Source organism: Leptosomus discolor, chromosome Z (genome assembly GCF_034619465.1).
Source record: "Leptosomus discolor isolate bLepDis1 chromosome Z, bLepDis1.hap2, whole genome shotgun sequence".
In the NCBI taxonomy this organism is placed as follows: Eukaryota; Metazoa; Chordata; class Aves; order Leptosomiformes; family Leptosomidae; genus Leptosomus; species Leptosomus discolor.
The window spans coordinates 14167892-14194437 of NC_141419.1; the positions used below are offsets into that span (position 1 = coordinate 14167892).

General features: G+C 41.2%; 1 protein-coding gene across 2 annotated transcripts in view; it reads left to right on the top strand.

Moving 5' to 3' along the window:
- The first annotated feature begins 14370 nt into the window (after nucleotides 1-14370).
- Nucleotides 14371-26546, top strand: part of EDIL3 (EGF like and discoidin domains 3) — a 268116-nt gene continuing 255940 nt past the window's right edge. Inside the window, exons 1-2 of one of the 2 annotated variants that reach the window (XM_086479350.1) lie at nucleotides 14371-14423; nucleotides 14613-14686. In XM_086479350.1, the coding sequence (XP_086335476.1) occupies nucleotides 14371-14423; nucleotides 14613-14686 (127 nt within the window). Of the gene's footprint in view, nucleotides 14424-14612; nucleotides 14687-26546 lie in introns of those variants that run through there. The other variant, XM_086479351.1, reaches the window with a different exon arrangement.

The following is a 26546-nucleotide window of genomic DNA, read 5'->3' on the forward strand; positions in this document are numbered from 1 at the left end:
GGAGCACCACTAGCTACAGGCCTCCAGCTGGACTCAGCACCATTGATCACAACTCTCCGAGCTCTGTTCTTCACCCAGCTCTCAATCCAACTCACTGTTCATTCATCTATCCCACACTTCCTAAGCTTACCTATGAGGATGTGGTGGGAGACATTGTCAAAAGCCTTGATGAATTCAAGGCAGATAATATCCACTGCTTTCCCCTTGTTCACCCAGCCAGCGATGCCATCATAGCAGGCTTTCAGATTGGTCAAGCATGATTTCCCCTTGGTGAATCCATGCTGTCTACTGATAATCTTCTTTCCTCCACAGGCCTACAGGTAACAGCCAGAATGAGCTGTTCCATCACCTTTCCAGTGATGCAGGTGAGGCTGACTGGCTTACAGTTCCCAGGTCCTCCTTCTTGCCCTTTTTAAAGAGATACATTGAAAATGTTTTGCCAGGTAGATGGATATCTCAGATCATTTCCAGGAGCTTCACAGATATTTATTTTCTCCATATTCAGGATGACTTTTCACACATCTAAAAGCTAAAAGATTGCAATCATATTTTTTAAACAATTACATCTTCTTAGTAGCTTTTTATGAGAACTATACAGCATAAACCAATTACAATGTTTGTGGTGCTTCATGCTTCTGGGAGGAATGACTTGCATTTCTTGCTTATGTTTTCACTCATGAGTAGGATAGCCATAGCAATTGAGGAACAATTAGGTCTTAATTCGCTGCACGAGATGCCATTGTGAATTCTCTCTTTCTAAGCTGAGAAAATCTAAAGATAATTAACTCAATGTACATAAAATAAAAAAAAAAAATAGAAAAAATTACAGTGAAAGTCAAATAATTTTAAATGAACTTTAGAAATTAATTTAAGAATTCAAGAAAAAAAAAAATCCCAAATTTTAAGCACACTAGGAGAAAATTGCTGTTATGTTAAAGTGTTCTTTTTTTCTTCTTTTTTTTTTTTTAATGAACTATCAGAAACTTACAACCATTGCTGCTTCAGCTGTAGTAAAGTATTCTTAAGGTGGAACACAAAAATTGTTGCATCAGTAATTGGGTTTGATTGAGTTGGAGGTGTTCGTGATGAAGCATTGCTGGAGTTTTGTAGGTTGTTGTGGAAGGATCTTTTATTTCTAATCATAGTTGAAGACAATTAGTGTTTAAAATGACAAATAATTCTTGTGTAGGGATTGGGAGTTGATGATACATTGGAATGCAGCAGAACTGAGAGTTTATCAAGTTAGAGTTATAAGAAGCATATATCACACATACATAGGAAGCAAGTATCACACAGTGCCCCTCCCTCTTCTGAATAATCCAGTTTTTATTGAACATATTTTCTTAATCTTGTTTTTCTGTAAATTTAGTTCCTGTCTATGATGGTTTCATGGAAAAAGGGAAAATACTGGCCACTCAAAATAAAGGAGAATAAATGTGAACCTACAGGCATTGTTTTGCAAATGCTAATTAAATTTTAAAACAAATAAGATATAAGATTTCATAATGCTATGTGGTTTTATAGCAGATGTTGAAGAATGCCTTTTTCTTTTATTAATATATTCTCTGTATGTTACAAGCATCCTCAACATTGTCTAGTGGAAATGAACTACAGTTTCCCACAGTAAGTTTGTTTCTATTGCTTTTTAATTTGGTTGAGTGCTCTGCACACATATTTTAACACCATGTGTTCTCATCATTTCTGTGTGGATTAAGAGATGACAAGACACAGGCATGTTAAGAGAGGCTATCAATCAACTATCGATTGATCAACCAATCAGTCAATCAGGCTATCTTTTAAAGAACAGCAGAAATAAAAGACTGGCAAATCATAGGTTTTAGTAAACACACACTCTCTGGTCAGGGTATTCTTTACCTTAGTGCAGGACTGTAGGAAAAATTGATTTGCTGAGTTACTACATCAGTGTACATTACTCAGGCAAAATCCATTTTTTATTCTACATTACTCCAGCTAACTTCCACGGTCTTAAATGAAAAATAATCGCCTGTGTTTAAATTCCAAGAAGAAGTTTTGACATTTTGTTACTCAGATATACATCTCTCATTTAGAGGTTTGGGTTGCTTGATTATTTGTAATAACACAGATCTCTTTCTTGCAATCAGCTGTAAAAGTATTTTAAATTTCAGTAATAGGAAAAAAAGATTAAAGATACAAATACTGTTTCAGTTCAAAAAAAAACCCCCCAAAACAACAAACAAAACACTTTAATTTTTTAATCAATGTATACTGAAGATACTCAAATATATCAAAGATATCAAAGATGGGAGAAGGCTGTTCTTTCAGACAGCAAACAAACACAATAATTGCTAATGTGTATGATATTGTACACTCCGAAAGATGTTTCTTCAAAATCTTAGGAATGTCCATATGACTCCAGCTCACTAAATGGTGTTGTCAAGTGAATTCTTGTCTTGGTTTGTTTACTTGGACTGCTGCCATTAAATATTACAAAGCATTACAAATGGATTGTAAATCACACTGCTCTTTGTACATTTTTGGTGTAATAAAGTGAAATTCCTGAGGAATGATGGCTTTGTGTTCTTGTTTATGAAGTTTCAGATTTTGTGAATTAATCCCATTACTACAGTGAAAACAAGTTACAGGAACTGTTCCTTCATTCATAAGAAAGCATTTCATACTCTAGCTTCCCTTTTTCCCTGATTTGGATGAGGGCATGGTGTGCACTCTTAGTAAGTTTGCAGATGACACCAAGCTGGGCAGATGTGTCGATCTGCTTGAGGGTAGGGAAGCTCTACAGAGGGATCTAGATAGGCTGGATTGCTGGGCCAAGGCCAATTCCATGAGTTTCAAGAAGGCCCTTGGGTCACAACAACAACATGCAGCGCTACAGGCTTGGGGAGGAGTGGCTAGAGACTTGCCTGGCAGAATAGGACCTGGGGGTGCTGGTCGAAAGCCAGCTGAACATGAGCCCGCAGTGTGCCCAGGTGGCCAAGAAGGCCAACAGCATCCTGGCCTGTATCAGAAACAGCATGGCCAGCAGGAGTGCGGAAGTGATCGTGCCCTTGTACTCAGCTTTGGTGAAGCCACACCTGGAGTACTGTGTCCAGTTTTGGGCATCCCACTACAAGAAGGTCATTGAGGTGCTGGAGAGGGTACAGAGGTGGGCTACCAAGCTAGTAAAGGATTTGGAGCATGTCTCATATGAGGAATGGCTGAGGGATCTGGGGCTATTTAACCTGGAGAAGAAAAGGCTGAGGGGAGACCTCATCACTCTCTACAACTGCCTGATAGGAAGTTATAGTGAGGCACGGGTTGGTCTGCTCTCCCTAGTAACAAGGGGAAATGGCCTTAAGCTGCACAAGGGGAGGTCCAGGCTGGATATTAGGAAGAATTTCTTTATTGAAAAGGTTGTCAGGCACTGGAACAATCTGCCCAGGAAGGTGGTGGAGTCACCATTCCTGGAGGTGTTTAAGAGACAGGTAGATGTTGCACTTGGGGACATGGTTTAGTGGTGTTGATAGAGCTAGTACAAAGGCTGGACTCAATGATCTTGAAGGTCCCTTCCAACCAAAACTGTTCTATGATTCTATGATTCTCAATAAAAACATACAAAGAGGAGATACCATGTTAAAATAATGTGCTCAGTGGGTAACCTTTTGAAGTGGATGGAAACAAGAAGTGACAAAACCAAAAAAGAAGCTGCAAACTGAATATAAAAAGCATTTAAAGTTCCACCAGAACACTAACTATGGACTCTGGTAAATCCTGGTCATCTATGTTGTTACAGTAGTATCTACTATTTTTATTAGAGATGATATCACCAACTTTATGTGTAATAGTTTTAGTCTTTAAAATTGCTAGCTAAATGTGTTTCTTGCAAGTGATCAAAGTGTTAATGTCAACATTTGTTCATGGATAGCACCTTTTATTATTGTCGATAAAGGCAGAGAGAAATGTTTATTTTGCCCTTTCTACAACCAATAAATACATTTTTTTAATGTATTACATTTACATTTCCAAAGCATCTATATCAAAAAGCAATTAAAAAAAGAGTTCCTTGGTAAGCAACAGAATTAAAATTAATTAAGCCTAGTTTTCTACTTGTGTTGTAGGGTCTTTTTGTTTGTTTTGAGAAAATCTACTGCAATATCTGCATGACACTTAAACCATGATAATCTCTGCCCTCCACTATAAAGTCACACTGCAGTGCCATCAGGTCACACCCTTCTAATAATTTATTAATACTTCTACTTCACATCACAGTATTTCAGTCTCTTCCAAAAGAGTTCACGTCCTCCCTTTCATTTTCCAATATTTGATGACATGTCTAGTTACTTTCTGTGGTCTTCCACTTTAAAGGAACTTCTTCTGCTTCCTGGGCTAGTATCTCTGTATTTCTTTTCATGGAGAAAGACCTCCTCACCCTTGTACTCTGATTATCCTGCATCTTCTCATCAGTGTAAGCAATTGCTGTCTAAACAATGTGTGTCTTTCTGTCCATGGAGAGACAAAAGTGGCTTTATTTGGCAACTGATCTTCTCAACGTTTTGGGGCATGCATCCATCTTTCAAAGAGCTAGACTCTAGAAGTTATTTGAAATGGTTGAAAAGAAAAATGTTGGACTTACTGTCGGAGCATGGTCTTCCAGAAGTCTCATATTCAACAGGAAAATGGGCTAAGAAATAAGGGTCACATGCTCTTGCTCAAAAAAAACCCCAACCCCAAAGCTCTAAAGGATGGAGGAATTTTGCAGGAACTAACTTAGTTAACTCAGCTAAAAGAGTAAAGCCTTGGATGACAGGGAAGACTTCTGGGTAGGACTTGAAGCCATTGAACACCAGATTTTCTAAAACTTAACAAAGAAATTCTGTGTTTGCAATCCAAACTGAACTTACTAAACCATGCAGATTTTTTTTTTCACCAATGAAAGGAATTTCTTATTCAGATCATCATTGTTTCTAAATAAAGTAAATTTTCTTCAGGCTTAAAGGTGGTAATTTTTTTTGTATTTCAGATGCAATATTCTAGTATTAATCTGAGGACTGTAGAAGTTAATTTAAACCTTGCCTAGGCTGAAGAAGTTGTTTTGGCACAGAAAAAATTCTAAGTGTAAATGGGTCATTCTAACCTGCATGCATATATAGGTCGAAAATCTGGATTTTAATCAACAACTTGTCAAAGGTTAATGATCAAAATGTTTTTGTAAAGTGTATCCTTTGCCACTCTTATCAGTTTCTGCCTTTTTTTTCTCTCATCCTCCCATCACAAAAAGAGGAATTTTGGGACTTAATGTTCTTCTTCTCTACGGCTACAGTGTTCTGATATTGGCCATTTGATTACCAAAGCTACAAAAACTTACTGTTGAATAGATGTTAGACACCGTTACGTCTCTGGTGAATGAATATACAAGATTTGTAAAAACTACCCTAATTTGCAAGATACTAAAATAGTTGACTGCTTATATTAAAAAATAATTTGACAAATAATATGCTTCCATATTATGTCCATCCATCTTATATAATTGAATTTCATAGCAGTAATTAATCTTGCCTAGTTAGCTGACTGGAACCAAAGGACTTGAAAGAAAAATACCTTTTTGAAAACTCTAATTCTTGAGCAGCACATTTAAAAATAAATACACAGAGAAATATCACTGATCATACTCTCTGCTTTCATGTTCTTGTGTAGGGAAATCACTTAAACAGGAAGCTTTTCCAGATTGAGAAAAATGGAGGATGGAAATTGCTCTTTAAAGTGTTCTTGTTTAAGAGACAAAACTCTCAATTATGAATATTAAAAAAGTTTTTGATGTGACAAAACCACCACTCAGGTAGCACTTCAGAATACCTAAAAGTAAAAAGCAGAGAGACATACATAAAAACCTTGGAAGAAAGAAAACATTTATGTGAAATATTTATATATTTTAATGCTATTAAAATTTATCCATAGTATTAGAAACTTGTAGCCCTGATGCATTACAAATTCTGTTAAATAATATGATCAATGTGCCAATCCAGTGATGACATAAACATTTGTTTTAACGTTTGTTCTATGTGCCTATACTTAAATACATTTTTGCTTTCTAAATTTATCTTTATTTGCATTAGAGGAATAATAATACTATTAATAACAACAACTACTATTACTACTACTACTTTTACTACTACTATTACAATTGACCGCTAGTGGGGTAAAACAGTACTGCAGCAACCTTCCGCTCCAAGGAGAGATGCCCTGATTTTGAACTCAAACGAGATGAGGTTGCTGGTGCTCTGGGACCTGCATGATCCTTAAGAGTTTCCTGTGAGGATGCAGATTTCAGTCTGAGGGCTGAGGGAGGTTTTAATTTAGACAACCCAAGCCATTGTTGAATTATTTCTTTCCCGAGACCTGTATCCGAATCAATTAATACCACAAATAGAAAAATAATTGCAAATAATTTTACTGTCATAAAATATTTTATTGGTTTACTTCTTCTTTTGCCCATTCACTTTGTGGTTTTGGCTATAATCTTAAGCAGGGAATCTTTCAGAGAAAGGGCTGTTGCTGCTGCGCCTTGGCAGAGCCTCTAATGTGGTGCAGCCTCAAACCTCAGCCTCTACAACAGCTGTCTGGAAAATATGTTTTGATTGTTAATAGAGATAAAATCAAATGAGACAAAGTGAAGATTTCTCAGAATTCTCATAAGAACCAGACTACTCATTGGAAAAGTGGAATCCCTGAGGGGAAGGAAATAGTAAAGGTATTTAATTGATATACCAGAAAGCCAGATGAAGCAGCTGTTTTATCTGAATCAGAGAGTGGGTAGGAGTCTCAGTATCTTGTGTCAGGCAAGTTTTCTGGCTGCTGTATCACTAACAATCTGAAAAGAAAAGAGGATCTTGTGTCTTCTTTAGATGAGTATGCCCTTTTCCATCTTGCACAAACATGTTCTACCAGTCATAAAAAATATTACCTTTCAGAAATTTAACTGCAACTAGCACATGTCTTTTCCTCAACCTTTTTTTAAATTTTTTTTGTGATGAATATCAATTTCTATCACACATCTCTAGGCCTTACCGCAAAAAAAAAAGGAAAAAAAAAAAAAAACTATTGAAAAAAAGATTTTAAAAAAAAGAAAAAAAAATAAACCAAAGAATACTTAATTTTATATGACAATGAAAAGTTCTCATACGTTGAGACAGGATGGCTCTGTCAGTTCACTCCAGAAGCATAAAAGTATTCCTAAAATCTCTCACATTGTTAAATTCCAACCTGAATTATTTACAAATTTTTGTGACAGGCTGCCAGGTCATCAGAAGATGAAAGAAAAAGTTTTGGTTGGTTGTCTTCTTGTTTCATACAATATTTGAAATCTATTAAGTGTATGTAATGTTGATTTGAAAAGCATTCCCCCACGAGACACCATATGTCAAAAGTCTCCTGACTCTAAAAATATTCTCTTATTTTGAAATCACAAGATCCTTGGCTCAGTTTGCAGTTAAATCTCTGAAATGCAGATGGCACAACTTCATTAAATACTTTATGGTGATTTAATGGTTCCTCCCCTGGGTTCTGAAATCCAGCGTGAATGAACTGCTAAAACTAACTGTGCAATATAAGTGCTGAAAGTAAGACAAAATAATCCTAAAAATTGTGTTCCAAATCTGTTTTTCTCTCCCAGAATAAAAAATTAACAAATATTAAAAAAAAAAAAAAAAAGGGACAAACTCTTCTTATTTATTGGAACGATCTGCAACAGCACATTTAGGGGAAAGCAGCCTCACACAGTATAAGAGCTGCTTACAGTTTTAATGTTTAAAGCATATTCTTGCTAGGATGTAAATATCTTTTGTCGGCATCTAAAGAAACTCTTTCACCAAGTTCATTTGTGAGATTGTCCTTGGAATTCTAATAAGAATAGCATTAGGATGCAGACTTTGGTGTAATACATTTAACTTTGCAAAATTGCCACTTCAGCACTTATGTAGCACAAAAGCAAAAAAAAAAAACCCAACAAAAAAACCCCACCCACCATCTTGGTCATTACAGATTTAAGGTTGGAACTTCATTTTGCTTCTAAAAAGCTGTATTTGGAATGCTATCAGCTTTCTTCTACCACAGCCCTTGTGTATTTTGTAGAAATTCAGCTTCAGCCTCATTTGATCAAGTGTTAGCAACACCAGGGAACACAGATTTCGAAGACTGCAACATACATTGCATGAGAATGAATCCTTGCAGGTTCTGCAAACCCAGCTTACTGGGCTGCACTTTATAGATGCTCCTGCAGTGATTCAGGGTGCTAATAGGTCCTAATATTGAGGAATGAGACTCAATGCAAAACTTTGCTAGAGATTTCAAAGAACTGCGATAAAAGGGAGTACAAACAAGCAGGGCAGAACAATCTTCACTACTGCAAGGCAGCAGGTACGCAAGTAGAGAAAACAGGAATCGTGCACCAGTGGAGAGAGAGATAAACTCAGAAAGGAAAGAGGTGTGTGTTCACTCGGTTTCGCAAGGAACTGAGGTCTCTTCAATCAGCTGGTCTCTCTTCCTCTCATTTAAGTACACATGTTCGCAGCAGGAAGCGAGATGCAGGCCATGGAGGGCACAGAAAGATAACATCCGAGACACCAGTCAGACTCCTCCTCATTCTGGAGTGCAAAAGCATTTTATAAGCTGATGTAGGTAGCAAAGCATGGGGTTAAACAATGTCATGGACACTCTGGGTGCTCATCATCCTCTCAAGAACTGTGAGTACCCCGTGGCCCTCCAGCCGAGTGACTTGCGCTCACTTGGGAACAGTAGTCTCACAGCATCAGTGCCTGTTGATGTAGGGTCTTGAGCAGAAGGCAATTTGCACCCGCATCAGGAGACCCACTATGTACAGCTTGCTGTGAGTGACACTTCATTGGGTTGCATCTTTGCCTTGTTACCTTAACATCAGCAAATCAGAGGAGTGACATTAATGCTTAACTCAGACCCTTCTGTGTAAAAAGCAGAGGAACCACGGGGTGTTGGTGATAAACTGTCTGTAGAAGCAGTGAACAGACATATGTGCATTAGCACTCACCATATACACGTCTTACTGCTGCTGAAAGAACTGCCATTCAGCATTCCCATAAATCTAAATTGCTAACTTTCTTCCTTTCACAAGTGGGCAGGGAATAATTTCAGCTGAAATTAATTAGCATGTAGTTCCACAACTTCAGTGGTGTGCAGAAGGGTATGTAGAACAAAATGTAGGAACACCTCATTTCAGGGGTCGCTCTCACACCTTAGCCTTGCGCACGCTTCTCCTCTTTTATGTTCTCGTGCGCATTACACATTCATATTATAGGTGGCAAAGGATTCATTTTTAAACGTGCTCAGATGTTTAGCCAATGCATGGGATTCTTAAATATCTGTCCTCTGCAGAAAAGGCTTATTTCCAAGATAAAAGAAAGAGAATCAAAACCAATTGGGGCACTGATTTTGTTGCCTCCTTTCTACAAATTGTCAAAAGTGCTACAGAAGATGGGAAGAAAAAGTACTTCTTTTTTTTTTTTAAACGGATTTTGAATGTTTCCCTGTGTTGAACAGCCACTGCTCTCCCTTTCCTGTGATACAGCATTACAGGTCACTTATTTTGAACCAGAAAGATTTGCAGGATGCAGAATCTTCCATGCTTTAGGCAGCAAAACCCCACGTTGACTTACCTAGAAACCTTGCATGTTCAAGAACTAGGGGATCAGGCTCTGTTTGGGAAGAGGTAAAAGAATGAATTGTTCCCTTTTTCAGAGGCAGTGTCAACCAAAAGAATAATTCTGGCAGTGTCGTGGTGGTGGTGATAGACAGATGTAGTATCTGTTCTTTTCTCTGAGGCAAATATATGCCAACGACTTCCAGAATCAGAGTAGCAGGTTACGGTGGATGGTGAATGACAAATCCCTGACAAACAAAGTACTTTTTAGTAGAAAACATTATGGAAAGTTCTACCACTTTGTGTGCAGCAGTGGCTTTTTATAGCCCTATTTATAATTGAGGTGGCAATATAATCTCTGCCTGAACACTCTGAGCTCTGAGCTTGTCCTGGTCTCTCACTTTAAGAAGGCTCGAATCTTCACAGTGCTTCGATGGGAGCCTGCGATAAAGCTAATCTCCTAAGCAAAGCTGGTAACCAAGATACCCTAAAGGTGTTATAGGGTAATTGATGGGTTACATTTGTGTTTACTAGATGACTTCTAAAACCGGCAAGAGGTTGGCGAAGAGTAAGGATAACCTCTTACTCTTGTACTACTGCAGTGCGTGTGGGAGTTACTCGGTTCACATTTTGCGTAACAAGTATTAGACCTTAAGTCACTACTGTTAAATGTTAAGCATTATTCTATTTCTTATGCTAAAAATTTGTTCATTTTGTGCACTAATGGCTTTTTATCTGAGGGCAGCGTGGCAAATGACGTGGCTGCCTACATTTCTAATGGCTAGAATATTTTTCTGTTTAACCTACTGCAGGACTTCGAAGGGTTAATTTCAGCATTTGAGGTAGGACAGGAAATAATGCAGACAAAAGACCGAGGAAAAATAAGGTACTAATGAAAGAAGAGGAACGAAAAACAGGGACATTACCAGCTGTGGAATAGCTCTTCCCCAGCATCAAAGAAGCTGACAATGTTGTGTTTTCTCTTTGAAAGGCAGCAGTTGATCTGTTTCTCTGCTCTACCCCTTCCATTCCGGAAGATCAATAGGGATCCTTAGCCTAAGCATGGCGTGTTGCAGATTTAGACAGTTTCCACAGTCCCTATCTGGCAAACCTGTTAGGCAGAAATTCCTCATAAACAATGCTGATCATGTAGATGGAGAAGTTACAAAAAATTGGATGCAAAAGTTCTTGACCTTGAGTGACTAGTAAACAAATAAAATAAATATTTGGATATTAGAGTGCAGCTAATTAAAATTCAGCAGAAATTATCCTGAAGGGTGGAAACGATTTGGAAAATGAAAAGCTGTCTTTGTGTCCTATGTTCATGCAATAAATGGCAGAAAAAGGAAGACAGGATGAGTAAGGATTAAAATTTAGCAGCTCTTGAGCCTGTTTTGGTACTAAATCCCAGAACATGAAGCACATCATGAATTCACATGACAGTAGGAAGAATTTTGCGCTACAGATAAATATCAAAATACAAATTAAAAAACTGTAATATTTATATATTGTGTATAAACATTAAAATCACATAAAAGGCGAGAATGTCAGCTTGAGCTGCAATGGCTTGCACCATGTCAGTCCCATCTTGTCCATATTTCAGCCAAGCACCTTCACTGCTGGGAAATCATTAAGGACTTGCAGATTCGTAAGCAAATAAGGGAAACAGAACCTTTGAAATGTCTTGGGTACTGGGATTTCCCGTATGAAAATGATGTTTACATACATAGTACTTATAAATGGTAGCAGAGTCAGAAGGCAGTTTTCCCCCCTGTCAAGTGAGGCAGTTACTTCAAGAAAAGGTGCATAAAACGAATGGCAAAAGCACACCATTTCTGAACTTGAGAGGACGACGAAGCACACCAGGTCAGCCACTTCACTGAGCAGGTCAGGTTAGGCATTGGTCGCTGTAGGCAGAGAGTGGTGTGACATGCTGCAACCACAACCCCAATAACAATGCTTGTGATGTAGTGCTAAAGAATTGCAGGCCCGTAACACAACAGCACAGGGATCTTGGGTAAAACAGGCTAGCAGAGTAAATAGGTTTGGCTCATACATACCAGAAAATCCATATTGAGAAAACTTAGATGCAAATAATTACTACATTTGAGTTGGGAAGAAGGAACAGTCTGTGCCTCGGAGCCATTCTCACAGCATCAGGCGTGAGCAGGGTATTGCATTGCTCTGCGCTAAGAAAAACAAATGGGCTAGAAGGAAGGTGCTGGATGAAGGGGAACTCCTGCAGCAGCATCCCCAAGCCAGGGTCCGTCCCGAAACAGAAGGGAGCAAGCAGGGCGAAGCGGCACACGAAGAGGAGCCCAGCAGAGAGAGGCAGCAAGAAAGCTGCAGCAAAAGTCTGATTACTGGGAGATAGGTTTTGTTGAATAAAACTTATTCAAAATCTGAAAACAAAAAGTCATTGCACTTTAGGTAAGAACCAAACATAAAAGCCTTTTGTTGTTTCATCCCTTTTGGCTGAATAAACAATGCCTGGCTTTGAAGAAGCTATTTCTGTGTCATTTTTAATCAGCTGCTAGTCACAGGCTCTTGGTGGAAAAGGGCTTCCTAGTACCAAATGTAGTTAGGCCCTTTAGATTTATCCTAATTGGGGAAATAAAGGGGCTGCATTACAGGATTATTCCCTCAAGAAAAATAAAAAAAAAGGCGAGCCTGCCACTTGGGGGTGCAGGCATGCTGGGCTGCCACAGCAGCTGAAGTGCAGCTTGCCTTGTAATTATGACAGCTGGATTCTTGGTTGTAAAACAGAGATAAGCGGTAAAATTAGCACCATTGTGGAGAAAGGATGCATTAATATCAGAAGCTTTGTTAAGGCTTCCTAAATTTCCACTATCTCTGTATTGATAGTAAAGCAACCCTCGAGGAGAAATAGAAGTATTTTCTTTCCAGAGAACAGTTCTTCAGGGAGCTCTCTGGCATGGAGACTGACGCGTAAAATCCAACTTGCTGTAGAAGTAGTGATGCAATCGCAGAGTACATCTGTGCAGCAAAACGAAGGCATGACTCTAGCCTATGTGAATGCTGCTAGGTGAATTACACTAGCACACGATAGTGAAGACAGTGAAAGTTTTGGTAAATGCTACCAGCCACTGCATGTCCAGAGAGATACGCTGGACTCAAGCTCGTGCTAACATATCTTTGCTACTAGCATGGGCTTCATTGGCGTAGGGGAGATTTTTTTTCTTTATCTATCCTAACCTGCTGGATAATTTTGCAGTGCCCCGCTCCTGCGGTCTGAGTGCCACCAGAGAGGCTTGCACGTCTGTGGTGGGCGAAGTACACGCTTGGTGTGTGCACCTGTGCTCTGTATACAAGCAGAAAATGCTCTGGGATTCTGGGTGTAAAAGGCTCTTTATCAAGGCGTGTTATTTCTGGTAATTTCATAGCTTAACCAAAAAGCTTGATCCTTTTTAATTCTTTCCTGACAATGCAATGTGTTGAAACTGAAATGCTTCCAATGTCACAGAAAAATGCGATTAATTGCAAGCTCAGATGTAAAACTAGAGCTCTACGGAAGGGCTGTCAACCTGCCACTTACAGGCATTTAGTGGTAGACAAAGGGCTTGTAAAATGAAATGCTGGAAACTACTGTGAGATGCTAGCCAAAGTAGCCAACAGATCAGACGACTTAACGGGTCGTTTCCACTCTTAATGCCATGATGTCTCTCCTTGTTGTCATGCAACCAGTCCGGACATTCAGGTTGTATCAACAGAAATGCTTCTCAATAGCCTAATGCCAGTAAGCGCATTCTCCTCTCTCAGCAATTGCATTAACGTTTAATATAATATTAATATAGGCTCTTTTACTGTGAGAGCATGTAAGAGCCGATGCAAATTACAAATATAAAATACCTGAAGAGCCTTTTGACTCCATTTGGGCAATTAGTACTTATTTCACTCTTGTAGCTGAATATACAGCAGGTAGGAAAAAAAAAAACCAAACCCTGTGAGGAGTGGTCTGACATGGGACCTTCCCGTCCTCCACCTTGGACTACTGAAATGTCACCACGTCTTGCATTCTTGCTGTGATTTCCTTTCAGTGACGGGCAGGATGACACCCTGCCTGGGGAGGGAGGTGGAAGAATGGACATTTACATTTCATCTAAGTTCTATCTGGATATTCAGCAAGGATTTTAAGTCAGCAGCTGAAGCAACCCGCAGCAAAGTGCAGGGCGCAGACGACACCTACAAAGACAAAAGTTTGCGGAGGATAAAATGACCTCTGTGAACCGCGTCCGTTCCCTAAGAGCAGAGGGCAGCCACCCACGCTAGACCACGACACACCAATTTGCCGCGGAAAAGGCACTCCAGGGGTGCAGCCCTGCGCCCGCTTCCGAGACCGCGGTCCCCGCAAACAGGACCCTTGGGGGTGGGGGGAAGGCAAAGGGGCACGGAGTGGGCTTTGAGGGGGAAAGCACTGGCACTTTGTTCTACAACACCGCCGCCCCCCACATCTCCCTCCGCATCGGCGGGGGAGGTGCGGCCATGTGGCGGGGGGGGGGGGGGGAGGGGCGGAGCAGGTGCCCGGGGTGTGTCGAGCAGCACCGCCCGCCGCCGGCGCCTCCGCTCCCAAGGAGCCGCTCGGGGCGCGCAGAGCGGGAGCGCGGCGCAGGGCAGAGCGGCCGCGGTCGCGCAGCAGCAGGAGGAGGAGGAGGAGGAGGCAGCGGAGGCGGAGGCCCGCCCGCGGGACGGAGGCGGCCGGGCGGGCCATGCTGGAGGCGCGGCGGCACCTGGCGGGCGCGCAGAGGCGGCAGGCGGCGGGGCAGCCTCCTCTCCGCTGCTAGGGCGGCGGCAGCGGGAGCCGCGGCGGAGGCAGCGATCGCGCCCCCCCATTTCGGGAGGGACCTTCGTTTCGCTTCGCCTCGCCTCGCCGGGCGGAGGCGCCGCCGCCCGCCCTCAACCCCCCCACCCCCGCCCTTCCTTCGGCAGAGGCGGCGCGGCCGCGGGAGAGGAGGACGATGAGCCGAGCGGTGCTGGCCTGGCTGGTGCTCTGCGGGAGCCTGGCGGCGCCGCGCCTCGCCCGAGGTGAGGGGACGGGGGACAAGGGAGCGGAGGGGACGGGGGACGGTGGTCGGGGCGGCGCCGGAGCGCTCGCAAAGTCGGAGCCGAAGTGCGTGGGGGAGCGGGGAGGCGCGACCGGCGGGCGGCTCTCAGCCGGTTGCCTCCGTCTGGGCTTGCCTTTTATTTTGATTTTAAAAAAATATTACTTATCTCTACATTTTAAATAGAAGCCGACGAAAGATCCATCCTCAGACATGTTCTGTTTTGAAACTACGCTTAATTAGTGGAGGAAGGAAATGCCGTGAGAGCTTAAATGTAATCCAGATGAGCGGCTGGGAAGAATTAATAATAGCCGCAGAGCTGTCCACATCTCTTTTTCCCTTCCTCCCCCCGTCCCTCCCCAATCACCGGTCTTCATTTTAGTTTGAAAGCTGTTAGCTCTGAGCCGGAGATCCGGCAAACGGCTGAACAGTTTGCAAACACATTCGAGGGCTTTAGCATCTCGGCAGCAGTGAACAGCCCTTGTCAGGCGACCCTTTTCGTGCCTCCCTCTAACTAGGGCATCTCCATCTAAAACACCCAACGGCGCCTTCTCTGTGCCCCCCCCCCCCCCAAAAAAAAAAAAACCCAAACCGCAAACAACCAACAAACCCGAAACAAACCAAAACCAAACGCAGCCCTACCCCAGAAAAATAACTTAAGAGCTCCTCGAGTTTTATTTTATTATTATTTAGAATAATTATTTAGTGCAGCCTAGATAGGTTTCCCTTCCTCGCATTAAAAAAAAAAAAAAAAGTTGTCGGAGCTCACCTTGCAACGAGCCGGACGTCGTGAGATGGTGGTGGTGGGGTGTGTGCGTGTGTGTCGGAGGGGACACACGACCGGTTCCACAGCAACAGCCCTTGTGAGGGCGAGGGGGCCGGGGGTGGCCGGGCTGCCCGGGGGGAAGGCGCCGGGGCCGGTGAGATTCACCTGCCGCCCGTCCCGTCCGGTCGCGGCCGCTCTCCCCGAGGCAGCCGCAGCGCTATCGGGGACGGAGCTCAGCCCCGGGCACGCAGGGACAGCCGTGGATCCCCTCCGCACCCCACCGCTCCCTCGCCCTACAGCGCAGTGTCCCTCCGTGGGCGGCCCCCGTCCCGCCTGGGGGGCTTCCCTCTGCGCCCCTGCAAAGAGCCTTTTCGCTCTCTGCGAGCTCCAGACGTGGCCCTGTGCCGGGGCTGTTTCTGACCCCGCTCCGGGTGATACCCGGGGTGGGGGGGAAGCTCTCTCGGGGTCGAGGACCTTTTCATCGTCCTGCTTGTACCTTCCCGAAGCTTGGCAGATCGACTGTTAGCCTAACGACTAACGGAGTATTTCCATTGACTTTTAGACCCATTCCCGTCACTATTCAGATTTTTTATTTTAAAATTAAACCCATGTGTCAGTAAAATTGAATATTTTATTAGATCTTAAATTATTCAGCACGGTGGCTTCTCAAAATCCAATAACATTCACACAGTTGCAGCGAGCATGTGATAGCTTATGCAATATGCCCTTGTACCTGCAGTTTATGCCCGAAGTCTTCTAATCAAAAGATGCTGGATCTGCCACGAAATCTGGACTTGTCATAAATACTTTACATTAGGCTTCTGTGGGACTTCTTGTAGTTCACATCTGAGACATATTTTCATTTAAGTCTGTGGTCTTGCCATGTTTATAGGTGACTTAAGACCGGAGAGAACTTCACAGATTTTCTAGAAGAAGTGAAATAGGAAGGAAAAAAAATCCATTTGCTTTGTGGTTGCTTAAGCTGTAATTATTCAGTTAAAGGTTTGTCCTTGGCTTTAAAAATGAAACAAAATTATATGGAGTCTTTTCTTATGCTGAAATGGAATAAAATGCTGCTTGACAGGTCTGATATACTGGGTTAATTTTGCTCGCTGTCATAACTTTTAGTTATGTCTACTTTTAGTAGATCCTCTGAAAGTTATGATGACTGTAAGTAACTGCAACTCTTTAGAGAGCAGGTTTTGAACAGTACAAAACTTTTTGTGCTTTGTTTGAACATTACTTCCTGATGAGTCCATTTGCTTAATGGTGTATAATGAAAACCTATGGTAGTGTCATCTATCTATTTCCTTCTTTTGGGGTAAATTCCAACTGCAGATCAAAGTTAAGTCATATAATTCATTACTGACCTGTGTTTCAAGTCTAACGTTAAAGCAAAATACCAACTGTTCTGTTATTTGAGCTCTGAAAAGTAATTATGGAGATCAAAATCCTCTTTATTCATCATGTTTTAAAACCCTCTTTTGCTTTTTGTGTTTGGAACACATACGTAGTATATCAGCAAGGATTTTTTTTTTTTCTTTTTAAAAAAGAGAGAGAGAAGAGGGAGAATGAGAGAGAGAGAGAGGTGATAATAATGATGATGATGAAAAAGTCATCCCAGTGGAAGACTGGAATTTTCTTCTTTCTGGCCAGTCTGATAAATTTGCAATCTCATGCACCGTAACAGGAGCATGATCTTCAGAGATGTGTTTATATGCATGTATATGATGAAACTAGGGTGCAAGAATGCAGTGACTTCTACCCCTTAGTCTGCAAGAAATATGTAGGTGCATTTTTAGTAAGGAAAATCCTTTTATGCATATTTCAAAACAGCTGTGAGGTTTTACATTTGGTGTTGTTCCTGGTCAATGTGGGCCAATCTAATGTTCTGTTGTGGAGTGGACAGACAGTAACTACAAGAGTGACTACAGAGATTAAAAGAGATTCTTTTGAGTGGAGGAGTGCATCTCATATGTAGTAGTACAGGTTCCCGAGTTCCACTGTATATTTTTTTGGGAACAAATGAGCCAGTAGCTTTCAGAACAGTCAATGAAGATTGGAATCCAGTGAAGAGAAAACATAACTTAGAACTTGTGGCCATGTTCGTTCCCAAATTTACTTCATGGAATGGAGTAAGCTGGTCAGGTATGGTAATGGTACTGTAAGTGCATAGCAAATGGTGTATTCCATGTCTATGTGTTTGTAACAGGCTCTTCTGAAGATTTACCATTTGAGTTGTCATTACTGTGAAGCTGATCCTTAAATTGCGTCATGCTTTTTCACTTAGGTTGCTGCTGAATTTCTGTGTATGGTTTACCTAAAAATGACAGTGACATTGACAAAAACAGTCGAATCTAGTTCTTTATGACTGTGTCCTGTCAGCCTGGGATAAATATTTTGGAACTTTCAAGGAACTGTTTCAAAGATCTTGCTTTTTCTCCGTTACAGTGGGAACCTTCACTTTCTCTGGGGCTTAGAAGTTTCTATAAAGCCTCTTTCTGCAGCTGGAATGAGCTGCAAGGAGTAAAAGTGCTGAGAAACAAGAGAGGTAAACTGTAGCTTTGTTCTCATGTAACTATACCGAAAGACTGAAAAGATCACAGAGACTTTTAAAGACCAAGATTCTTCTGTTTTACTGAGTGCCTTTGCATCTTTGGACGGTATCTGCTTCTGTACAAACTGCTGACAGTGTGACCCTGCATAATGATTTTCACTGTTCTTTTAACAAATTACATTTGTATTCAAATTGATTTTCCATGACTGCTGATATAGCCTCCAGAAAGCATATAGCAGATACGCTGTTGCATCCTCTGTGTGTCTGGTCAGACTAGGACAGAATTTGATGTCAAGCCATGCATTATTATAACTGGAATTAATAGTTCTGGTGGTATTAGTTGGTTTTTAAAGTGTCCAGCTTCCTCTTTCTCTACCCTTTGTGCCTTTATCCTTTATCATGTCTTTTTTTTTCAAAGGATGTACTTCATACAAGGTTGTGTATCAGTGGTAGCATAGTGGAAAGGGGCACTGTCTTATCTTCCCTCCTCCACATTTTTCCAATTATCATCCAGTTGAAAATCAAGGAAATGATCCGTTTTGGAAGTTATTTCAAAAGACAATAGCTTTTTATTAGGAGGTTGATTTTTATGTCTTGAATTAGCTGCTTGTACAGCATATGTCCATATAGCAGTGGTGACAAACTCACAGCCTGATATCCCTCCGTCGTACACAAAGATATCTGGAGAAGTGGCATTTAAGAAACTGAAAGAGTCAGAAATAAATCTGTGTTATTCTCAATTTATTGTGAGTCACACAGGAGTTAGCATGTTGCTGTTTTCCATTTTCTAGGTTTTTATACATTTCAAACTTACGTAAGCCACAGAGCCAAGAATATTTCTGGAATCTTAAAGGACGGTCAGCGCTCTATTACAAGGGGTATTTGGTTTCTTTGTAGCATACTTGAAGCCCAGCTGCCTTGAGTGTGAAAGAATATGGGTTGAACATCAGAACAGTGTTAGTTTATTTCAACTTTCAAAATGGGTTCACAGTGAAAATATGCATTTAATTTTTCTTGTTAGACAATACATTAGAAAATAAAAGGTAAGTTAAAAGAATCAAACCCAAATAAGAACCTTAACATTTGCAAACTTAAGACCTCTGGAAAATGCTGTCTTATATTGGAGGACCTGCACACATATTCCATTTATAAAGGGAGTGAAGGGAGAATGTAGGGGGAAAGCCAACATCAGCCTAAATTCAGTATTTTGTATCAGCCCAAAGAGTAGGTGATAATGGGTCTAGGTTTCCTTCTTCAGAGGAAACGTAGATTTTATGTTAGAGGGCGAGCTACTCACTGTGTGTAGTGACGGTAGGGTATGGCTGATTTCCTAACAATATGTTGTGTAGGGGGTAAAGCAGCTTATGTGCTGTCCGTATCTCAAGACCAGAGCATGGACCTGTATGGGAACAGTAACTGCAGTTGCAGACCTGGATGCTGGATATTACTGAAAGCAGGGACTGAGCTAGCAGCTGGCGTCCCAGAAATTTGTAGGTGCAGAATTTGTGCATGCCTTTTCATAGTTTGGGATTTTATCAAATCTCAATCTTGGTGTTGTGGGAATATACTTGCGGGGTTTTTCTCTTTGTTTGTTTGTTTGTGGTTTTTTTTTTTTTCCTCTTTAATCAGTAATGTGTGCTACCTTTCATCACAGTGGGGGTGTTCTTCTATTTTAAGTTTTAGAAGCTGAGAAATGAAACAGACCATGATTATCTAATAAAGTTTCTAGCTAATTAGCTAATAATTACAGTATGCGGTGTGTAAGTGAATGCATTATGATATGAAGCACATATGAAAACAACTTAATTTTACATACACTATAGTGGCTATATGCATACATACTGTATTGTGGGTATATCCACACTTCAGATAGCACGTAGAGGAATTACTTTCATTTACGTGCACACATCTACTCTGATACTTCTTAAAATTTTGGGTAATGCTGGATAAGACTTCATCGTCCTGTGAAATCGGGATGCAGAGCTCTGTATTTCAAGTCAAGATTTTTTATATTCAACAAAAGCAATGAACGTCTAAGCCTGTTTTCTGAGACTGATGATAGTATTCCTCACTCTACCCCATGCAAACTTTTTAATAAGGGGCCATTTGTAGGCAAAGGCTTTTTATGGCTATAAGAGTTTGGCGAAGTTTGAAAATATAGAAGAAAGTACTCATTCCTCTATGCCATTCAAATGTAGAATCCTGGAGTATTTTAGCTGTACCACTTGTAGCAGCAGAACGTAAAGTTTCCGATTTTAGGAGTGAGGATTTTAACCACAATATGTAAAGCAGCAAACTCTTTTAAGTATGCAGATGACAGCAGGGAGGAGCAGCAGATGGATAAGCAGGCGTAAGAAGATCTGCTGTCCTTGCACAGAGCCCAGGCAGGAGCTTTGAGCATCCCAGTGGAAAACTAAAGATTGTCAGTGAAAGATGTGTGACTGCTTCAGTTTCATGGGTCGTGTGTGACCTTGGAGGCCACCGGGAAGAGGGAGGGGGGCCAGGACCTCCACCGGAGGAGGTGGGAAGTTCAGTCTGGGTGCTCCCTGGTATCTCTTGTCCCAGGTGGTGCATGGGAGAGCGGGGCTGGATTGGAGGCATAACCTGTCCAGCATGCAGTGACAGCATCGAGTGCTGATTCTTGATGAAAGCTATTGAGAAATTTGCCAACCAAAAATTCTTTATCAGAACACTGCAATTCTGTTCTTACAAGGGTTCAATCAGTAATCAGTCTTCCCTGTCCTATTCCGCTGTTTAGCTTGCCCACCCGGGACATGGACTGCATGGATTCAAGTTAGCTATTAAGTGGTTCAGACTGGGTTTGAATCTGAGAGTTTCAAATTTTTTTTTATTTTAATACAGAGCAGGACTTTTTCAATGTTTTGCGAACAAACTTCTTTCCTTCTTCCTGTCCCACTCCCCTTGCAACTCGTTTTTTTCATAACTGTTCTCAGTTTTAAACAGCACAGGGCATTTGTGCATAGCCAGATTATGGCCCTGCTGTAGGATAAAGCTGCAGTTTAGACACAGAGGAATTTTTTTGTGTGTCTTTGAGTATTCTCACAATAGTAACTTTTTGACAGAGATAAAAAAAAAAACTGAAAGAGATGATTGCTTTGCCAATTTTTAGCTGCAGTAATTTTATTTGCCATGCTTCTGTGTAGGGAGGCTGACAAAATTTCTACAAAAACTGCTTTTTTCCTATCATTGTCAAGATGCTGTGTCAACCTGTATAATTATGGAGAGCTGTGACAGCAGTGCGTAAATAACAGTAATTTCTGCCATCTGATTACTCATATCTTAGGTTTCTACAACAGTGAAGCTACAACAGAAATACTTTTGGGTAAGACTTACATATGCCATGTGTGAGTGTGAAAAATAGAAAATAAAAGACATTTGATTTATTTTATTTTTAACATTCACATCTTTCAGTCTGTCTCTGCCTCATGTACGACAACCTCTATCACTGCTGGATACCACTGCACACAACCAGCCTCTTTAATCCAGGCTTCCTCTCTGCTTATTCTCTGTTACAGTCCCATAGATCATACTGCTTTAATCTATTTTCCGTTTTTTTGTTTTTCTAGTTAAATGTTATGTTTGCAGACAGTGGCCTGGGCTCTGAGACTGACCTTTTTTTTTTCCCTACTCACATCCTTTGCAGCTTGTGCTTTTTGAAGTAGAGACGGAGAAAATACTATTTGCTATGTAACTTGTCAGATTCCTTACTTGTATGAAGAATTGCACAAGATTGCCTTACAAGGGCTTTTTTAGGTTAAAAATGAAGACCTAGTAGCTGATTGCTTTCAGATACTATTCCAGAACTATTTTAAAACCACAGAACATCCATTTATTTGAACAATTTTAGGGGAAGATTAGGTTAATACTGTGAATAGTCTACAGTGTGGATGGGGAAGTTATGTGCTGTTGTCGTGGGAAGTAGCTAAAATGACCTAGTAGTTCTCTTCTGTGGTACATCCTATATGTATTTCTTTAATGATGCTCTTGTCTAATTTCTGTGATGTCTTTTTTATGGCTTACCTTCTGACCTCATACAAAATGATGCATCATTTATAGGTAGTTCTTCTGGATAAAGATCGAACTCTTTAATAATGGCTTTCATTTTCCTGGGTGTGATCAAGTCCATCCTATTGTAACCTCTTGACTTTCTTCACCAGGCTTCTCTTCAACCATGTGTCGTTGATCAGGTGCATATTTTCTTTTAGAAACTTCTCTAAGAAATGCTGCATTTTTGTACTGTTGCACACTTACACGTACATTTACATTCTGGTTCCTTGCTATGGTGTTTTTACTTAACCTCAGACTCTTTTCCAAGTGTGGGTCTTGTGGTTCAGCCTGTTTCTAAAGTCATAGTAGACAACCAAAGAGCAACAAAAAAAAGATAATTGAGGCAATGTCAGACATACTTGGGAATGTAGGTGGAAAAAAATCAAAGCAACATTCTGAGTAAGAATCCTGCAATCAGCTGGAGTAAAGTGTAGTTGACTATACTGGCTCAATAGTAAGACTACATCTGTATTACTTCACACAGCAAGAGCAGTTATTACTGTAGTATGCCTTGGTATCTTTCAGTATAGTTGAATAATTATGTGCTAATATGCATTTAAAATGCTGAGTATGAGTATATCACAGGTTGAGGCTGGGCCGGCCACTAACAATTGACAGACGCTGTGTATTAACCCCTCTCCCCTCCCAAAAGGGAAAAGGAGAGAGAGAAAAAGGGAGAGAGACCTTACGGTTTGGAAAAGAAAACTAAAACAGCTTTAATGAAACAGTAACAATAAAAGAAAAGATAATAATAAGACTAAGAAAATAGTGAAGTATATACAATATGTACAAATATATACAAATAGATACAAAACCAATACTGAACCCAGCTGCCCCCACCCTGATGACAGTACGTCACCACCACACTGCAGGGCTGGCACTGGGGCAGTCCCAAGCTGGACTCGGCAGCAGATAGGAACGGGATGCAGGGGCTGGACTCAGGCTGGATTCAGGGATGCACGGATTGGGATCGACGACAGAAGAACAGAAAGAGTCCTACTGGGACGTTGGCTATGGAAGAAAAGAGCGAGACCCTCATGATCTCTCAGCTTTATACTGAATATGACGTGTATGGGATGGAATACTCTGTTGGTCAGGTTTGGGTCACCTGTCTGGTTTGCTCCTCCCTGCAGGTGCGACCTTTTACATGCTTGCGACCCTTTTCACTCCCGACACCCCAACATGGAGTACAAGGTTTAGCAGTGACCTTGGTCGCTGTAAGAACAAGTGTAAGCAAGGGCCTCTCTGCATCCCATTCCTTGGTATGAACTATGAACATCAGGCCTTATCACTGGTACAAGCAGTCACTGCCTGGAAAAACATGCTGCTGTTTCAGAAAGTGCCATTAGTTAGAGGAGACTTAACTGAAAGTTGAAGCACTAAAACAGAATTAGTTCTGGTTTAGCCCAAACCAGGACAGAGTAGAAGTAGAGTAGTAAAACGTGCAGCTCTGACCTGTGGGTCAGAGCATCTTGGCTGTTGGAGGGGTCTAGTCTGTAGGAAACTTCGAAGTCTTCATGGTTTGTTACTGCTAATCATCAGCTGAGATGAGCAACTGCCATGTGAGACTTGACAGTATGGCCGAGCCTATCTGATTGCTGCTTGACACTGACTTTTCCCTAATTTCAGCGCTGGTTTTATACAGAGCATTAGAAAGCTTAATTTCTATGCCATGCTGTTTTTCTGGTAGTTTAGCCTGTTGGGATGACTTAGTGCAGGGCCAGGCAAGCCCCAGCACTGGTGCAAGGAAGGACTGTGGGAAGAAGGAGGGAGGAGCGAGTGGCATGGGGCTGTTGGACACCAGATGTGTCCTTACCTGGTTCCTTCAGAGGGAGGTTGCAGGTACTTGGTGACAGGTTATGCATTTTTTGCCAAGAAGTATGTTTGTGGAGCAACCCCTCCAGATGGTTGCTGGATCTCAGCGTGTGAATGTCCCAAGTCTGTTTTTCATTGCCAAACAGGTGAACTTAAACCATTTTGAGCAGGGAGACAAGCTCACTTGCTCCCCCACCCTGCCCTAAGGCACGAAACACCCCATTTGTTCCTGCCTTTTGTAGAGCTATGTATCACCCACTGTGGAAACCAGGTACAGAACTCAGACCTGTGAGTATGCATTGCCTTGGTGTGACTGTAGGCAGAGGAGCAAATTCTGCATTTCTCTTGCCATCTCGCAGTCCTGAGTATCTGCATGCTGCCTCACCATCCTGGGGCTAGTCAAGTTTTGATTGACTAAGCTGCTGGTAGGTTATTTTGATGAGCAGAGATTACATTGTTTTTCTTCCCTAATTATTTTATGCCAAATTTTTATCTTATGGATAAAGATCTCTCCTTGGCCATGCAAAGCAGGTGAGTCTCAGGAGCTTCCTGTGTGCCCTCAGTAGAGCAGGAGGAGCTGCCTGCCTTAGACATTCTGCCCTGGCATGTTTCTAAGCAAGTAAACTGCTTTAAAACTACTGGTGAGTAGGTGTGGTTCTAGCTGCTCCATTCAGACCAGCTGAAGGCTGAGCAGGGAGAAAGAAGCTGCCAAAATGAGTAATTAAAATGACTACATGCTTCAGTTACTTCAGGAGGAAAAAGAGAAAACAATTCAAAATGTTGATATAAAATTTTTTTGTTATTTGTTTCACAAGGACTTCATGTGTATATGTGGGTGCTGAATCTGGCAGCTGAATTCAGTTGGACAGTGCATCTTTCAGCAAGTAAACAATCTGATCAAGAAGTGTTGTGACCTTCCCAAGTGGCAGAGTCACTTTAGCCCAGCTTCACACACCAGCCCTATGGGACCCGTGTCTCTTCCTGGGGCCTGAGACCAGGGATTGCCTAATTTTGACCTATTAGTCTGATGCTTGCTGGTTTTTTTTTGATAGACAAGTTTTGCTTATTTTTTTTTAATTTCCTGTAGAAAGCAATAAATAATTAAAAATAGATACACTGGTTTCTTTTCCATTTCCTGAACTGTGGTTATGGCATTATACTGTATCCATTATACAGAAAAATATGAATAGAATTTTAAATCCCAACTAAAAATTTCCTTTTAAGGCAGAGGAGGAAAGAAGGAATATCCTAAAACTGTGCCCCAATTTCACTCGAATAAAGATCAGTCAGATTTAATTGTAATCAGTTTTCTGAACTGGGCTTTTCCTCTTGAGCAGCACCATTTTCAGAGCTGAAGAATTGTAGCAAGAAATACAAGAATTTTTCTTCTTTTGTGTTTTTGGAGATTCAGGAAGCTTCTCCTTCACCCTATAAATGTCCTAGCCTGGCAGATAATCATAAAGTCTTGTGCTATCATCTTTCATAGCAATCTTTTGTCTCTTGTGTCACATCAAACTTTTTTTTTTTACCTCCCCCTTTCTTCTTGGAAGTATATACCTTCCAGATGATACAAAGAGCATCGCTGAAGTCTGACAACAAAGGTCGATACATCACATAGAAAGGCACCTACTTTTAAGAGAAATAATGAGTTTTGATGACTTATGTCTGCTGAAAGCTATGGTGTTAAGTCTCCTGTAGTGCAAAGTCCTGCATTACAGCATTGCAGCTGCTTGCATATAGATTTCATTGTGTGTGAGAAGTGTTAGTATACAGGTAATATATACCCAAAGAGTTGCAGGGATCTCACAAACAGGTAATCATCTGGAATTGCTGTTTCAGGAGAACTCTCAGTTAATGTTATTCAGTGTTCTCACTTCATTACTCTGTGTGCAAGAGATTCTCATTTCTTACTCATTTTCAAAATGATGTGTTAGAAGCTTTTAAAATTCACATTGCGAATGCCCAGCCTGTTTACAGCGTGGTATATGTTTTGTAGCAGTTGGAATAATTTTTAAAAGCCTTTAATATAGGATCTCAGAACAGATTTTCTGTAGAAAAAGCAGCTTCAGAAAGGGTAGAGTTTTGTTCTGCCCCATTTTCCTGTTAAGATACAGCAGTAAAATTACTGAAGATTTTAGACATATTACATCTGTTCTTTGAAAGAGAACAGCATAAAAGACATAAAATTACTGTTCTAGTAGATTACAAGCTGTAGTGTGTATCTACTGAAATTGGCTTTACGAAAGACGCTTTGTCTTGTAGTTTAAAAATAAAATACTAACTTCTTTTGAATTGTATGCTCCCTGAGCAATGGATTAACTCTGTATCACCTCTTCAGCCACATAGGCTTTTCCCACAGTTAGTGCTTTGGGGAGCAGCCTGAAGGCCACAGGAGGACATCACTTCACCAGTAACTGATGAAGGAGCAGGGTCAGTCCTATGCCATGTACTTCCTATTGCTGTCTGGGTGGAAAGGGAGAATATTTAGTCTTGACCCTCTTTAATGCATAGTAAGTCCCTTATTTTCCTGGTGGAAATGAGGATTTGGAAGAAATTGCCTCTGCATGGGGTTTGTGGTATACTGCCAGTGTTGTTCATGGAGTAGCATAGATATGTCACCACATGATCCTATCAGAG